Source organism: Lacerta agilis, chromosome 14 (genome assembly GCF_009819535.1).
Source record: "Lacerta agilis isolate rLacAgi1 chromosome 14, rLacAgi1.pri, whole genome shotgun sequence".
Taxonomy (NCBI): domain Eukaryota; kingdom Metazoa; phylum Chordata; class Lepidosauria; order Squamata; family Lacertidae; genus Lacerta; species Lacerta agilis.
Window position 1 is genome coordinate 24,931,246 of NC_046325.1, and position 18,530 is coordinate 24,949,775.

Genomic DNA, 18,530 nt, shown 5'->3' on the forward strand with positions numbered 1-18,530 from the left:
GGCCATCAACCACACTGGCTCTAGCTGATGAGAATTGTAGACCAACAATATCTGGATGGCACCATGTTGGCTACCCATAGAAAAATACTGACAGGAATGAAGCTCCCAGTGTCAGAGTTTTTCCACTTCATTCATAGTTTCTCTGTCTTGGTGGTTCACAGTTTACAAAACTACTCTATTGTGAATTTGCAAGGATAGACTTTATTAAGTATTCAGGTGAAATAAACCACTTAGCATTACAGGAGGATGCAGTTACAAGGACCTGGGTCAATCATCCACCCACAATCATCTGAAAGTTGCACATTTCTTGTGTACATTTGTAACATCACTCACAAGTCATCTTGTCATCAAAATGTAAACTACGCAATGGTACACAGAGGTCAATTATATAGGTGCACAGAACAGAATGGCCTCGTCAGTTCTTGATAATAGTAAATTCATTTCATGCAAGCTGGATTACACAGTATACCCCTCCCTTTTTATATAGCAAAATTGAAATATTTCAGATTTGATCCCAAATGAACCATTTTCCTTCAAACAGCTTATTCCAATTAGCAGAGGCTAGAGAATAGCACACATCAGGGAGGAGATGCTGTAGGTGGCACTCCCTTGTCTTTTCACCCTTGTCTATTCACACCACTCCAGCTTCTAACATTTCACCAGGCCTACCCTATTTACACTCTTCTGCCCAACCATAATAATCTGTAGATGATTAATGATAACCGAGATGCGAACCAATATATTCATTGTTAAGGGAGTGAAATCATGGCTGTACAGAAAATACACAATTATATTACTGCTTGATTTTAATTACTAATTTTAATTACTATGCTTTTATATGACTTAGTCCTACCATGTGTATAATCCAAAAGACTACAGCTGCAAGAATAGATTTGGTTTTTCAGCAACTGAGCACAGAGTTGCTCATCATGTGAGTAAAGGATGGGGGAGGAGTTTGTGTATCAGTTAGAAAATCTAGGATGAAAGTGACGACAGTGTTAGATATGCTGGTGGTGCTTCTGAACTGCTGTTCATTGATGATGAGGGTAAAACATCTTCAGAGACTGGGTCCCTAGCAGAATCCTCGGCCAGGGATGAAGAGCAGCTGCAGTCTGTAAGAGACTTTATCCATAGTTGTGGCATAGGTGCAAACAGGATAGGCCCAGATGAAAACTAGCCACTCTCCACTAGTGAAACAGTGTAGTGGGAATCACAGGTGTCCAAGATATTGGTTGGTTGGTTTTTGTAATCTGGTGGGAAAAGATACATGCTGGTTAGTTACCAACAACACCTAAAGTCAGAGCCAATAGGCATGTAGCAAGTCCAATAAAGCTAGAAGGCAAAGGGTTCATGGGCTGATTTCATAAATACTCCAAAGGGCAGCATTCTCAGGCATGAGGAGTCCCGGGGCATGTCATTTCCAGAGTACCCAATGTGTGCATTAAGGATCCGGGCAACACAGGAAACTGCATTTCACAGAATTATTGGTGTCTGGGCTGTTGCTACTTTAGCCTTGAAGGGGCCAAGGAGAAAAGGTCTTACAGAAAGGTTTCCAGAACTGTCACTGGGCAACCAGAAAAAAGAAGGGGGTGCGAGTCGAGGTGTGTTGATGCCATGGGGAGGCTGGATGTAGAGGAGTGGTGGAAGGCACCAGCTGGGGAACCCCCAAGGGGAGAAGGTTTGGAGCCAGGGGAGAGGTGGTGGGATGACAAGGAGTGGTCAGAGGGAGAAGAGGGAGCAGGCTGGGAGGAAATGTTGGAAGCTGAAGAGGTAACAGGGTTTATTGAGCAGGAAGAGTCTGTAGCAGACAGCGGGCCAGAATCAGAAGAAAGAAGCTAGAGAGGAGCAGGGCCAAGAGGCAGAGATCAGGCAGGCTGCTTAAGAAGCCAAAGGGTCTCCCCTTCCTGCTGTGACCAGCTCTCCTCCCCCCTGGTCTCCCAGGACCAGAGAAAGGGCAAAGGAGACACACACACATCAAGAAAGTCTTAAGCTGCTTGGAAAGGATCTGGGGGGGAGGAGGCTTAGACAACTGTGGGAAGACGGGGACAACTGCCTCATTGGGGCAAGATCTACCAGGAAGAGTTGATGTGCTCACTAGACCTGGCCTCCTGAGCTGTTTATTTCTTGAAATAAAGAATAAGTTCACTGATGCTGTGTACGTTTATTACTGACCTGCTCCTGGCACTTGCCCCTGACACTTGATGAGAGAGGCATTCTGACTCTTTTGTGTGTTTATTTATGTGATTGGAAGCATGGCCAGGTCCAAAGTTCAAAATTAGGAAAATAAACCAAGCTGTTTTCTATATGTGGCTTAAGGGGGATCACCTTGATTTGTTAAGCCTAATTCTAAGTGAAGGCAAGGGAAGTTTGCTCATCACCAGTTTCCCCCCAAATTAACTCTTGATCATTCATTGTCTACTGAAGTTCTAAGTAGTATTACACAGTTAAAAGATACAGGTCAGGGGTGATCATTAAAAGGCATATGTCATCTCCCACAGGCCAGAAGCAAGGGTGGGGAACCTCAGAACACTATTTAGCCCTCGGGACTCTCTCCAGGCCTCACAGTCTTTGTGAGACACACCCCTCACCAGCCCTGCTTTGCACCTTCCTTGGGTGTTTTTGCTGGGCTCAGGGGCGGAGGAAGCCGCTTCGCCACCCGGGGCGGCAAACTTGGGGGCGCAGTCACTCTGTTGCACGCATATGCAACGTTGGCGTTGCACATGCGCGCTACCGAGCAGAGGCGAGCCAGGGAGGGGCGTCAGCGGCCCAAGAGAAGCCCGCCCCTCCCCTCTGCCTGCAGCCTGAGCTCCGCTGGAAAGAATGAAGCAAAGCGCAGAGCGGCGCCCACTTGGTGCTTTGCTTCCATTCCTTCCCACTCGGGCTGTGGGCGGAGGGGAGGGGCGGGCTTCTCTTGGGCCACTGACGCCCCTCCCTGACTTGCTTCCGCCCGCAGGCTGCTTGGGCTACGGACAGAGGTGAGCCAGGGAGGGGTGTCAGCAGCCCAAGAGAAGCCCTCCCCTCCCCTCCACCCACAGTCCGAGCTCCACAGGAAGCAACGAAGCAAAGCGCAGAGCAGCGCCCGCTTGGTGCTTTGCTTCTGTTCCTTCCAGCTCGGGCTGCGGGCGGAGGGGAGGGGTGCGGCTTGGCCCCCTGCTCGCCTCCGCCCGCAGCCCAAGCAGCAAAGCATGCACCGACAGCTAACCTGCTCGGTGCACGCTTTGCTATTTCCGGCTCCGGCAGAGGCGAGGGGCAGCTCCACCCCTCGCCTCTGCCCAAGCCAGAAATTGCAAAGTGCGCTGAGCAGGTTTGCGAGCCCCACAGCACTGCCGAGCGTGGCTTTTCCCCAGCGTCCGCGGGGCTCGGCTTGGGTGTCGCATGGGGGGGGGCTGCCCAGAGTGTCACCCCTCCAGCCTGGAACCCAGGGTGCCCCACCCCCTTGTGCCCCCCCTTCCTACGCCACTGGCTGGGCTCCAATGTATCATCACACTCTGTTTCTTGGTTGATGGGAAGGAGGATAGAGAAGGGTGTGAGAGTTTGAAGGAGGTAGCCTACTGTACAGAGCTAAAATTTGCATTTATTGCTGCACCCACAGCTGCTCCTGGCCTCGCCCACCACTGTCATGTGGTCTGTGGAATTTTGCCCAGAAGGGAATGTGTCCCTCAAGCTGAAAAATGTTCCCCACCCCCGATAGAGAGACAAATAAAAATGACATGGAAACATGAAACACGTTTACCTTTCTGATAGTTGCCGGTCTCGCTTGTCTTCATGGCTGATAATCATCTTGTTTTTTCAAATCTGTTGAAAATAAGGTAAAGTTTTGTTGGGGGGGGGATTTAAGCTGTAAAAGGAAACCAGGACTTCAGGGGAACCTTAATGTAGATACAAAACTGCACAGAATGGGAAACTGAAAGCTTTCTAATCTGTGACACTTCCACTGCTGCTCTTGCTACCCACGCCCACTATAAAGTACTTCCTGAAGCACCAAGAAGAATTCATTCCTACCTGAAGGTTCGCAGTATTTCCACTGGCGTTGTGCATCATAGTTGCTGGTGAGAGAGCACCAGTACTTCCAGTTTATTGTCCCAACTGAAGTACAGCTTGTGTAAGTCTTGCCTTTGTAGGTGAAAGGAAAGAAACAGCTCCTTGTAGATTCTCCATCTTGTCCCATGAGGATTGGGAGTGGAATGTGAGAGAAAATCATGAGATGAGCACCTCTAGCAAAGGAATAAGGAGGCTAGGAAGCTATCTTAATAATACTTCTGATTATTTGGGAGTTATTTGCTCCCAAATAACTGTGCATTGAATTCCAGCCTACAGCACACAGTATTACTTCAACACATTGCAATGAAGACATGTTTACTTAGGAGCAAAATCTGCTTGGTGGAAGGGGCTTCCAAGTAAACATGCATAAGACCAGGCTGCATGTCTGAAACCAACTCTCTCCTACACCCCCACCTGGGCAGCTTTCTGCTAACCTGGTAATAAAACTTCCCCACTTCTCAAATTTGTGTCAGCACAGAAGCTCCATAGCTTTTGCTCGTCGTAGTTTGGAGTAGTGGAACACCAGTATCCCCCATTCTTCTCGCCGTCGTCATCCTCATTGGTGCAGGCATCATATGTCTGGTTGTTGAAGGTGAAAGGGAACCAGCAGGGCTGGCCATTGGAGTTCCCTCCATACTCTGCAGGCAGAGGGAACACAAAAATAACATGCCGTAGAGTTTCGTCATTTTGTCAAAGAGAACCGTATGAAGGATGTGGGCAATGGCTCTGCATTCAAGGACTAGATAAAGACAGGCATTTAATGAATTAGGCCAAGGCCCACCTCCTCCAACATCCTGTTTTCACAGTGTCCAGCCAAATGCCTATGGGAAGCCCATACAAGAAATGAGTGCAACAGGAACCTCCCCACCTCCGATTCACAGCAGCTACTAGACACAGGCATAATGACTCTGTCAGTGGAGGTGGAACACAGCCATAGTAGTTAGTAGCCTCTGAAAGCCTTATTCTCCATGAATTTGTCTAACTCCCCTTTTAAAAGCCAGCCACGTTGGTGGTCATCGCTACATCTTGTGGGATTGCTGTTAAATCCAATTAAAACTCAGTTAAAATCCTGTGATCTGCAGAGCCACCATCCAGGAAGGCTGCTTTAGGAAGACACAGTACAAGGAACAGAAATGCCCATGCGGCTCTGGGCAACTGGAAACAACGGAACATGTCTTTTTTTCATTGTCAATACTATACAGATATACGAGCTAAGTTCATCTTGCCCAGGCACAGGCAAACTTGGCCCTCCAGATGTTTTGGGACTACAACTCCCATCATCCCTAGCTAACAGGACCAGTGGTCAGGGATGGTGGGAATTGTAGTCCCGAAACATCTGGAGGGCCGTGTTTGCCTATGTCTGATCTTGCCTATACTACATAAATTCCCAGGTCGTACAGAACAACCTTATACCTCCCTGCTACTTCAAGATGAAACCCCAGATGTTACACACTCAGTTGCTAGATTCTGCACTGTCATGATGAATATTCGTCAAAGGATGGTTTGCACCACAAACTAGGCCCAAAATGAGTGCTCACACCTTACACTGTGGGCGCCCTTTGCGGAATCGTGCATGGTGCCTGGCCTGCCTCTTGGTACTATTCTTTGGAGGTTCCTGCCAAACCTCAGTTAGTCATTTAGCACTGCTGGAGGTGGGGCCAGTCACATAAATAGGAGGCGGAGCCGGCATCAGCCAGGCAGTCGGCTCAGGAGCTTCACCCACCCAACCCTCCCTTTGTTTAATGTTCTTTCTGCAGGTTAACCTTTTCATTTCTGTTTAGCAGGTGCTGCTACTGTCTTTTGACTGGTTGCTGCTGAAGAGCTGGGAAGAAATTTTCCTGCGTTGGCAGGTTTTGTCTTTGCCGTAGCAAATCATCACAATTTTGGCTGTTTAAGACATTGGGCAGAATCCTTTAGTCTTTTCTTCCCTAAATTGGGGTGTGTGTGAAGTGGTGACTCTCACACACGCACCAGCGATTCGAGGGTCCCCTCTTAAAGGGGTTGTAAATGGGTGTCACTGGCCATACACTGAAAGGTTGTCGGTGAACTACCCTGCGTGCGGGGATATGGGGTGGGCTCCCTGAGTACACATGCATCTTGCAGTGCACCTCCCATATCCCATTCACCCTGAGGAGCCCCAGTTCCCCCGGCTGGGGAGCTTGGGGGGTACACGCCCAATGCCTAAGCCAGTGTTTTTCAACCTTTTTTGGGCAAAGGCACACTTGTTTCATGAAAAAAATCACGAGGCACACCACCATTAGAAAATGTTAAAAAATTTAACTCTGTGCCTATATTGACTATATATAAAGTAATTCTCTTGAATAGGAATCAAATAAACACAAAGAAAGTATTTTATAATTACTTTCCAATTTTTCCCACGGCACACCAGGCAACATCTCGCGGCACATTGGTGTGCCGCGGAACAGTGGTTGAAAAACACTGGCCTAAGCCAAGGTCTTCCTACATTTGAAAGTTTAATAAAGTTGTGGCCTAATTTTAATTCCATAACATGTTGTCATGAGTCATTATTCATTCTGGTGGTCCCGGGGGGGAGGGGCAGCCTCCACCTGGTCACGCAATGCAAAACCTGTGCTCCTTCATGCTCCCTCCCTTATAGTCACTTTTAACAGTTTGTCCTTGTTTCTATCTTTTTAAGTATGTATGATATAATCGCCTTTAAATTCCTAGTTTTTATTCCTTACCTGTTTTAAGTCTTACGTGTTCAGTTTATCCCTATGTTTCATCTTATGCTGGTCTGTGACCGAAAGAAAGTTTGATACTGATACTGTAGGAGTGCAGCGTCTTCCTAAATCAACCATGTGCATCACTTTGTATGACTGACCCTCTTCATGGGTTGCTTCTCCTTCAATGGTTCTCTAAACCTCCCCAACCCATGTTACCTGCCAACTTATCAGTGTCTGGTATCTGCCTTATATCCGAATACAGCAATTTAATTTAGGTGTTTGGGGACTTAAACATTATTTGCAGCACCCAACACATTGTTAGTTGTCTGTTAAAGGAACAGAAGCAGAAACATTTCTACACAATTTGTCGTTTTCAAGGTGGAGGGTTTTTGCCTAGCAGAGCATGGTCACCAGCAGATGACTCTACCTTGGAGGGAACATCCTTTCCAACTGCTGTCTTTGTCATAGTCTGGAGTTGTGGCACACCACAGCTGCCCATCAACACTTCCTTCTTTGGTGCACGAGGAGTGTGACTTGTTCCTAAACTTGAAGGGAAAGACGCAGGAGGCAGGTTCTGAGGAGGAACAGAGTGGAGAGGTGAGTCATTAACTGAAGCAACATAAAGAGGGGATTGGTGTGATATTCATATTCAGTTGGATTGGATCCAGGTTACGTCAGTTGTACTCGGGTACCACTGAAATCCACTTAAGTCATGAATTTGTCTCATCGATTGCCGTAGGATTTTATTATAAAATGACACTTTAGATATAAGGTGCATTCAGATGTGGGAATTATTGTGTTCATTTTCCTGGTTACAATGTTGGCACTTCTGTCCCTTTTCCAACATTCCTTGTACACTGCATTACCTGTGGAATTATGGAACGGTGTCTTCCTGAAGGATATTACCGCGTATTGCACTAGATTTCGTTCACATTGTGTCCCACAACAGTGCATGCCATCAGATGGGTCACCAGCCCTTAATCTTCATTTGTGCCTCTTTTCTCCCAAGGCCAGGAAAGAATTGTATTCAGAAATAGAGCCCCTGATTTCATCACTTGTGTGGCGGTAGTGTGTTACATAAAAACCATGGGGAAATTATAGCACACAACTCCCATGATTTTCCAGTTTAATTGGGTAGAATAAAGTACTTCCTGAATGCAGGTAATATTGTGAGGACCAACCCTACTTTTTAATGTGATTTGTTTTAATTGATGCTAATATTGTATTTTAAAATTGTAACCTGGCCTGGGACTTCATAGTGAAGGACAGGTATGTAATAATAATAATAATAATAATAATAATAATAATAATAATAATAATAATAATGTTTTTCAAAGCCAGGTGTTCAGCCCTTATTTGGGGCAAGGAAGACAAACATTTCTAGTCTGTCACACTGAATAGCCTTTCCCACATATTTCCCTATTTTGCTTACTTGAGGGTTCACAGTACGCCCACGTTGGATTTTCATCATAGTTGGTGACAAGAGAGCACCAGAGCTTCCCATCAATTCTCCCATCTGTTGTGCAAGCTTTGTACCACTTGCCTTGGAAGACGAAAGGGAATATGCAGGGCCCCGTAGCTAAATTTGCATCTAGTCCTGGAAGAAGTGGAAAAGAGGGAGAAGGAGAGGCTTCCTTAATAACCCACAATGCTTCTTTGTCCTGCTGAATGCGCTCAGTGTTCAGATTCCTATGCCTGATCAAATCATGGAACAACTACCCACATCACCATCCATCTAAAGTTTTAAAAATGCAATCCAAAACATCCACCCACCCCACTCTCACAGGAAACCAAAGATCACCACAGCCAACCACAAATGAACAAGCAAACCCTATACTGATCGCGACCTCTCACTCCCAAAGAAACACAAGCAAACAACAGAGAACCAACACAAGCGACGCTGATACCAACTCCTACATGTATTAAGGAAAATAGAAACATCATCTCCCCACCCCACCCTCCCACCCACTTCCTTTCCCCCCCCTCTCCCTAATGTCTCAACGACTAAAATTGATCTGTGAAAATGTTTTATGGAAAAAATACGAGAGACATTATATACACTTTGTAAACCAAGAAAATCTTTAATAAAAAAAATGCAATCCTATGCACAGTGCTATTTTTCTAGAAAAAAGAGGTGCCACAACTCACCATGTAAGCCTCCTATGTTCTCTTATAATGGCAATGGAGCCCACCTGAGAGGTGCCGGAACTGAGTTTCAGCAAGTTCCGGTTAAAAAGAAGGCCTTCTGTGCCCTTTTAAGTAAGCCCCTTTTAGGTCAATCAGACTATAAAACGAGGCTGGGGAACTTCAGGGCTGGGGGATGAATGCACCCCCAGGTCATACTCCCTCCCTAGTCTCACTGCTCACCAGCCCTGCTTTGACTCCTCCTTGAGTGTTTTGGGATAGCTAGAATGTGTCCTTGAACTCTGATAATGCTTCTTGCTTGACTGAATGAAGGATAGAGAGGTGCTGTGCATGTGTAAGGTAATATGGACATTCTTTGCTGTGCTCACTTTTCCTTCTGACTCCTCCTATCACTACCATATGGCCCTGGGAATGTTGCCCAGAAGGGAATGTGGGCCCTCAGGTGGAGGTGGAATCCTCAACTCTGGTACAGCAGAAGGAGAGAAAGAATTGCAGGGAATCTGCACCAGACTCGTAGCTACTGGCTCTGGCACCCGCCTCCGTAGTACTCGCCGCCTGAAGTGTGACCGGCGCGAGAGCGATCTGCCCGGTGGGGGGGTGAGTGCCACCACACCGATCCACCCAGGGGGGTTTGTAACCCCCCTAGGGATGGCATCCAGGCCGGACTGCTCCCCGCCACCCTCCTCGTGACACCACTGCTCTGCACTGATAATCTGACTACAGTGGTACCTCAGGTTACAAACACCTTGAGTTACAAACGCTTTGGGTTACAAACTCCGCTAACCCGGAAATAGTACCCCGGGTTACAAACTTTGCCCCAGGATGAGAATGGAAATCATGCACCAGTGGCATGGCGGCAGCAGGAGGCCCCATTAGAAAAAGTGAGCCTCAGGCCAAGAATGGTTTCGGGTTTTGAACAAACCTCTGGAACGAATTTAGTTCATAACCTGAGGTACCACTGTATTGACTGTTGCAAGCCACTCTGAAAGCTTTTACCGTGCACCCCTCTTCAATCAAGTGTGGGGTAAAACATGTTTTAAGTAAATAAAAGAAGAGTGTGTATAGGATTGCCGCTCTTGTTCCATTGATTCCAATGGGAGAAAATTAAACACATGCCTAATTCCACACCCTCCAACATTTCTCCCATGAAAATAGGGACATCCTAAGGAAAAGCGGGGCATTCCAGGATCAGATAAAATAAAATAAAAAACAGGATGGCTTCTGTAAATCTGGGACTTTCCCTGGAAAATAGTGACACTTGGAGGGTTTGTAATCCACCCACTAAAATAAATGGAAAATCTGCTTAGTTTTGGATGGCTCCGACACCCTTAATTTCACACTTCCATTTTGTAATGTGACTGCCTGGCCAATGCTGATGCCGATGTCAAAGTCAAAGCAAAGCATTGGAAAGGAGAGTTTACAAAGAGCATTTTCAGAGAATGGAATTTACAAGGGAATACCGGTATTCTCAGTAATACGTACCCCCAAAAAATCATTCATTGTGCTTAATCTATAACCAACCTTCTTCCAAGCCCTGTGACGCAACCCAACCCTGGCTTCTAACCCAACAGGCCCCCAGTTTACATACTGGTGTCAGCGCAGAAGCTCCACTGCTTGTCCTTATCATAGCTTCCTGTTGTAGCACACCAGTACCGCTTTCTTATTTCGAATTTGTTAGTGCAGGTGTAGTAAGTATGGCCCTTGTAGGTGTAGGGGAAAACACATTCTGCTCCATTCGAGTTGCCTCCATATTCTAGGCAAAAGACAAAAGCAGAGTTTGTGCATGTTTATGCCAATAAATCCTAAGTAACAGTTTTCTTTTGCTTCTTTCTTATATTATCTGGGGGGGGGGAATAGTCACACCCTATCTCAGGGGCAGGGAACTGGATGCAGCCAGCAGCCAGATCCTTACCTTCCCCAAACACTGTGGGCCATTTTGGCAGGTAGGCAAGACAAATCAAACCAGCCAGACAAAGGCTTCAGGATCTGTATATGCTGCTGATCAACTGCCCACCACCAAACCCCGTTTCCTTTGCCTGCTGGGATTGAAATCCAACCACTCAAGCAATGACACATAGTGTCTATATAGACACTGCCTCTGGGGGTTGTTACAGATACGTATCATTAACGAGAATTAAACTTATTTACTTCCTGAATAGGGAGGTTAGAGGGTTACTATATGTTACACAAAAGTATAAATGTGTCATTGCCCATTTATTATCTCCATATTGCCTAGACACACACACACACACACACACAAAAGTTCAAACATGTTTGCATGGGCCGATATCCAGTATCAACACTACAAAAGGGGAAAACAGCTAATGGTGAGCAATTTGGAGTAGGAAAATGGTTAATCACTCCCTGCAAAGCTGCTCTTCTTAACAAAAGGATGAGATTGAGACTGTAATGCACATTGTTAATCTTTCTGGTTGCCTCCAAAGCAAAATATCTTGCAGGGGGGATTCATGAGCACATCAGGAATTCAGGTTTGCACAATTAAAGTAGCTTAAAGCCACTTTAAAAACAAACAAACCAACAAACATACTTTTACAAGTAGGAAAGTGGCAGAGAAATTCACTGAACAGTCTGGGATAAACAAATGACTAATGGTAGGACACATAAATGTTGGGCAAGCAAATCAGCATGAATGCTTACTGTTGTATAACCTCCCCACAAACAGATCAGAACAAATGTTCCATCAGAGGGATATTTACAAGAGGGCAAATGGGCAACTGCCCAAAGGAGTTATTTTGAAGAAGTGGCAATGAGCATTCCTAGGCACCGTGAGGATTAGAACTCCCTTTAGGATGGTGCATGAGGACTTTTTGCAAGCTTAGAAAATGGAATAACATCTTTAAGAGGAGGGGGGAGGTGGTGGTGGTAAAGGTAATCTCTGTCCCACTGGCCAGCTGGTGATGCTTGCTAGCCATGGGATTGCCACCCCCATTGGATTCCACTGCCTGGGGAGGCTGCTTCCGTCCACCTCATGAGCAGGCCACCCCTGCTAGGACCTTTTTGGATCAATTTCATCTCATAGAACAGAGCACACTTCAGTGTGTAAATAAACAAAGTCTGCAGGATGACATATTAACGTGCAAATGAATGTTACTAGAGGGACTGTGTGCCTCTCACCTTTAAGAGCACACGGCTTCCATTTACGATGCTTGTCATAGTTGTCGGTTGTGGCGCACCACAGCTGTTGGTCGGGGCTGCCATCAGTGGTGCACGAAGAGTAGTATCTGCCATTGAAAAGGAAGGGGAAAATACAGCCTGGAGGGGCTGAAAGGGAAACAAAGGGAAAGGGAAAATAAGGAGAGTTGCACCACACTCAGCAGAAACTGTGTGAAAAGAAAAATACAGAAGAGATGGCCATCTGTCATGGATGCTTCTTGGGTGTCCAGGAGATAGGTTTGATTCAGTTCACATTTAAAGGCAAATCTACCAAATTCACACTTTTTGAAACAATTTGCAAAACAAAACAAAGCTAGCCTTCAAAATTTGCACGTCTCCAAATTTTGCAGTGCAATTCTCTAACTGAATAATGTGTACAAAAATGCATAGTGTACTAAGGAGCCTTTTAGGGCCTGGCATTCACACTGCATGGGAGCATTCAACAGCAGCATACTTTATTAATTTGGTTAATTTGGTTAAACTACTTGTTATATATAACCTTTCTTCCACTTATGTCTCATATGTTTCATTTGGGTGTGGGAGCAAAAAAAGCACGCCAGTGGCAAAAAAAAAATCAGTCAACTTTGCTGGAATTTATTTTTCCCCAGGTGGTTCTGTTTTGCTTTGCTTTGCTTTGCTTCGCTTTGCTTTCAGTATTAAACAGTGTCAGTGATGAAACTGCTAAAATATGGGAACATTGTTTGCTACTGTGCAAGTTTCAATAAATAAGGAAAACTACACTGCATGTCTCAAGGGACGCAGATGGCACTGTGGATTAAACCACAGAGCCTAGGGCTTGCTGATCAGAAGGTGGGCGGTTCAAATCTCCGCGATGGGGTGAGCTCCCATTGCTCGGTCCCTGCTCCTGCCAACCTAGCAGTTCGAAAGCACGTCAAAGTGCAAGTAGATAAATAGGTACCTCTCTGGCGGGAAGGTAAACGGCGTTTCTGTGCGCTGCTCTGGTTTTGCCAGAAGCTGCTTAGTCATGCTGGCCACATGACCCGGAAGCTGTACACCAGCTCCCTCAGCCAGTAAAGTGAGATGAGTGCCGCAACCCCAGAGTCGTCCACAAATGGACCTAATGGTCCCTTTACCTTTACACTGCATGTCTACATATGTGTACATTCCACAACAGTGATTTTCCACCCCCTTTACTTGGAAGAAGGAAGTATCACTTTTGTTTAATATGGGGCTCCTTTGTAAAATAATGGATGGAACATGATAACCTGAGTTACAGAGAGCTTTATTTGATGTAATGGATCAAATAAATATGTGGAATTGGGGGGGGGGAACGTGGTGTTTTATTTGGATGGCAAATTACTTATTTCCTCAGCATGCCCGATTTTGATAACATTACTAGTTATGTAATTAACCTGTCATTTTTCAATCTGTCAGTTTGTGTGTTTTAATATTTAATACAAAAAATAAAAGATTAACTATTAAAGCTAAAAATCAACTGCAAGGGATTTGTTGAAAGCAGGACTCCATGATATTAGGCACCTTTGCTGTATACCTTTTCATGCCAACTTTAAAAAAAATTGCTTAAGCAAGTCTGCCCATACAGGTAATCCCATATGATATGATGTATATACCATATTTTTCTGTGTATAAGACTATATATTTTCCTACATTTTTTAAGTTTAAAAGAAGGCATCGTCTTACACATGGATAGTACATAGTGCATTTTCTTAATTTTGAGTCCCCCAAAATAGGGGCGTGTTATACCTGGAAAAATATGGTAGTATGTGTTTCATAATGCATATTTAAAAAAAAAACTCTTGGCTTTATGGAGGGAATAGGGTCAGGGGCGTAGCAAGGGGGAAGGGGGCCGCCCCGGGTTCCATAATGGAGGGGGTGACAAATTATCAAGGAACATTTTTAATTTTTTTTGAAAGAAAATTCAGAAAAAAAATGAATTTTTTTAAAAAAAATTATTTTAAATGCCTGCTCTGAAGGTCTTATCTTACTATACTAGGGATTATATAGCTATATATGAAATTTCATGCATATCTGTTAATATATTGACCCTCCTCCACCAAAATAGCTGTTCACTTGGCTGTTTTCCTATGTCGTGAAGGCTGAAATTTCAGTTCAGTGGAGCACTTACTGTTCCCAACCCTAACCCTGTGGAAAGCCATCTAATTAGACTTTAATTTGATTTTGAGATGTTTTTAGGAGGTAATTTAATTATTGTTTGATTTTATACCAATGTTATGGATCTGATGTTAGCCACCCTGAGCCCCACTTCGGCCGGGGAGGGTGGGTTATAAATAAAAGTTTTTTTATTTATTATTACTTGTTATTCTTCCTTTGTAAGAAAATATGAAATAACGTAAAACCATTTTTGCAGGGGGGGATCAATGGGGGGGTTGACAAGAAATTTTCCGCACTGGGTACCACCTGACCTTCCTATGCCTTGGGGGGGGGGACAAAAAAAATTTGCCCCCTGGTGCCAATTTACCTTGCTACGCCCCTGAATAGGGTGGCTTATTTTTAGTATTGATTTTATCAATAATATTAATGCACATTTTATGTAAACCACTTAGAGGCTTTCATGATCAAGTGGCATATAAATCTCATTAAATAAATAAGAAAGTAAAATGAAACACACACCAACCCAGCTAAAAGGGGCCAAAGAAGTGGCAGATGGAATGGTTCTTACCTTCAGATGCCACAAGTAGTGGCAGGAGAGCCCAGGTGCATGTGAGGAAAGCTATGACAGGAGCCATCTCTACTCTCAGTCAGGGAATCTGACAGGCGTGAAGAAACCACATCTTGCTCACTCTTTATATAGGCCCTGCCTGGCCACATCTTCCTCCCACAACTACAACAGAAGGAGATGTTCAAAACCCTGCTATGTTAAACCTGACCTTTTCAAACAGCATCAGACCACTCCCATTTTCGCTTCACTTCTGCGCAAGCTGATTCAGTATGGGACAAAGCTTTTGGTCGCGGTTGCCAAATGGCTAACGGTAAGAAGATAGCCATTGCCTTCTCCTATCTCTTTAACATAGGCTACACAGACTGGAACTAACAAGTGAAGTTTTCATCCCTGAGAGCTAAACATGATGACCTGGAAATTGCTGCTGATCTAGCCGGTGTTTCAAGGGCAGAAGAAATGTTATTAGGCGGTGTACGGCCAGTGAGTGCTGTTTGTCCTGTCTGGAGTATTTGTTGGCCCTTCCCATTGTGACCTGGCAGTTTCTACTGAAAGCATAAGAGCTTATTTTTGAAGATGGAAATGCTGCCTTAAAATAAAAGACACTGGTGCTCCTAAAAGCAGGAGCACTGTATGTTCATTCATTATCTGTTTTACATTTTAGACTAATTCTTTAAACAGCCTTAAAATATCTGTGACTTCCCTTCTTCTCTTTCCGTAGTTCATTTTTGCATAACATAAATCCCTGCATATTTTACATAAACTAAACCATTCAGTGTTCCATTATTACATCCATCAAAACTTACACAGTTGAATTTATCTTAATGCTGCCAACATTTTCAGGTGTACACCATTTCCCCCATATATTCAATAAACATTTTCCAATCATCTTTAAACGTATGTTCGTCTTGTTCTCTTATTACATATGTTAGGTCCACAAGCTGCACATTTTCCATCAGTTTTAAGTTGCCATTCTTCTTCAGTTGGGACCTCACTCATTTTCCATTTGGGGGCTAACAAAACATAGGCTGCTGCAGTAGTAGCATACATAAATAACCTTTTTTGATGCCTGAGAATTTCCATCTGAATTATCCCCAGCAAAAAGGACTCTGGTTTTTGATGTTGGGATTTTTTTGTTTTTGTTTCTTTGGATTGATTGATTGATTTTGGAAAAGTGCTTTTAAACATTTTTTTCAATTCATTATAAATTATTTTCCAATATTCCTTATCCCTTTTACAGGTCCACCACATATGAAAGAACCTACCCTCAACCTCATTGCATCTCCAGAGGGGTGCTCTATGTTCTTCCCATCTGAGAGTGCTTTTGGCTCATGCTAGTTTGTTCATGACCATTTACCTTCTTGGTGAGACTGAGTGATGTGGGACATCCCCCTTTAGCTACCTTATGGGCATTTTTGTTGTTGTTGTTCAGTTGTTAAGTAGTGTCCGACTCTTCATGACCCCATGGACCAGAGCACGCCAGGCACCCCTATCCTCCACTGCCTCCCGCAGTTTGGCCAAACTCATGCCAGTCGCTTCGAGAACACTGTCCAACCATCTCATTCTCTGTTGTCCACTTCTCCTTGTGCCCTCCATCTTTCCCAACATCAGGGTCTTTTCTAGGGAGTCTTCTCTTCTCATGAGGTGACCAAAGTATTGGAGCCTCAACTACACGACCTGTCCTTCCAGGGAGCAGGGCTGATTTATTTAAGGATGGATATGTTTGATCTTTTTGCAGTCCATGGGACTCTCAAGAGTCTCCTCCAGCACCATAATTCAAAAGCATCAATTCTTCAGCAATCAGCCTTCTTTATGGTCCAGCTCTCACTTCCATACATTACTACTGGGAAAACCATAGCTTTAACTATACGGACCTTTGTCGGCAGGGTGATGTCTCTGCTTTTTAAGATGCTGTCTAGGTTTGTCACTGCTTTCCTCCCAAGAAGCAAGCGTCTTTTAATTTCCGGACTGCTGTCACCATCTGCAGTGATCATGGAGCCCAAGAAAGTGAAATCTCTCACTGTCTCCATTTCTTCCCCTTCTATTTGCCAGGAGGTGATGGGATCAGTGGCCATGATCTTAGTTTTTTTGATGTTGAGCTTCAGACCATATTTTGCACTCTCCTCTTTCACCCTCATTAAAAGGTTATTTAATTCCTCCTTACTTTCTGCCATCAAGGTTGTGTCATCAGCATATCTGAGGTTGTTGATATTTCTTCCGGCAATCTTAATTCCGGCTTGGGATTCATCCAGTCCAGCCTTTCGCATGATGAATTCTGCATATAAGTTAAATAAGCAGGGAGACAATATACAGCCTTGTCGTACTCCTTTCCCAATTTTGAACCAATCAGTTGTTCCATATCCAGTTCTAACTGTAGCTTCTTGTCCCACATAGAGATTTCTCAGGAGACAAATGAGGTGATCCGGCACTCCCATTTCTTTAAGAACTTGCCATAGTTTGCTGTGGTCGACACAGTCAAATGCTTTTGCGTAGTCAATGAAGCAGAAGTAGATATTTTTCTAGAACTCTCTAGCTTTCTCCATAATCTAGCGCATGTTCGCAATTGGGTCTCTGGTTCCTCTGCCCCTTCAAAATCCAGCTTACACTTCTGGGAGTTCTCGGTCCACATACTGCTTAAGCCTGCCTTGTAGAATTTTAAGCATAACCTTGCTAGCGTGTGAAATGAGCGCAATTGTGTGGTAGTTGGAGCATTCTTTGGCACTGCCCTTCTTTGGGATTGGGATGTAGACTGATCTTCTCCAGTCCTCTGGCCACTGCTGAGTTTTCCAAACTTGCTGGCATAATGAGTGTAGCACCTTAACAGCATCATTCTTTAAAATTTTAAATAATTCAGCTGGAATATCATCACTTCCACTGGCCTTGTTATTAGCAGTGCTTTCTAAGGCCAATTTGACTTCACTCTCCAGGATGTCTGGCTCAAGGTCAGCAACCACACTACCTAGGGTGTACAAGACCTCCATATCTTTCTGGTATAATTCCTCTGTGTATTCTTGCCACCTCTTCTTGATGTCTTCTGCTTCTGTTAGGTCCTTCCCACTTTTGTCCTTTATTATGGTAATCTTTGGATGAAATGTTCCTTTCATATCTCCAATTTTCTTTTTTTTTTTAATAAGATTTTATTATTTTTCCATAAAAGAAACAAAACAACATTAAACCTACATACATACACACCATGAAAACATAATAGACAAGCAATAACACAAAAATACAACAAAACCATATAACAAAACAAACTTATACATACCTTACTAAATCCTTATCTCTGTTTCTAAACTTGTTTTAACATCTTAGGGGGACTTCCCCTGGTCCCTCCTCTGTCTTCAAAAAACCTATATACTTTTAAGGTAGCTTCATTTCTTTTATCATTGACTTAAACTCAACACTCTAATATTTCTTAAAATTCTCTAGACGAAAATATTCCTTAACATATATTCTACCTCTTATCCTCTTCTTATACAAATAAATCTATCCAATCAAATATTATCTTCTTTGACATTTATAACTCTACTTAGACTTCAAAAGCCGATTCTTTTATATTATTCTGCACAAACATTCAGACATTCATTTTAACATGATATATCTCCAATTTTCTTGAACAGATCTCTGGTTTTTCCCATTCTGTTGTTTTCCTTTATTTCTTTGCATTGCTCAGTTAAGAAGGCCCTCTTGTCTCTCCTTGCTACTTTTTGGAAATCTGCATTCAGTTTCCTGTATCTTTCACAATCTCCCTCGCATTTTGCTTGCCTTCTCTCCCCCGCTATTTGTAAGGCCTCATTGGACAGCCACTTTGTTTTCTTGCCTTGCAT

The 18,530-nt window shown here is 44.0% G+C and overlaps 1 protein-coding gene across 1 annotated transcript; it reads right to left on the minus strand.

The window, feature by feature from the left end:
* Positions 1–621: 621 nt before the first annotated feature.
* LOC117058808 (epididymal sperm-binding protein 1-like) lies at positions 622–14,868 on the minus strand. Its single transcript, XM_033170176.1, has 9 exons — positions 14,707–14,868; positions 12,006–12,152; positions 10,459–10,623; positions 8,158–8,322; positions 7,153–7,299; positions 4,476–4,679; positions 4,003–4,158; positions 3,734–3,795; positions 622–1,250 (listed from the first exon to the last, which is right to left on the minus strand). The coding sequence occupies exons 1-8, from the start codon at positions 14,771–14,773 to the stop codon at positions 3,764–3,766; spliced, it is 1,083 nt and encodes a 360-aa protein (XP_033026067.1). The 5' UTR covers positions 14,774–14,868; the 3' UTR covers positions 622–1,250; positions 3,734–3,763.
* Between the last annotated feature and the right edge of the window lie 3,662 nt (positions 14,869–18,530).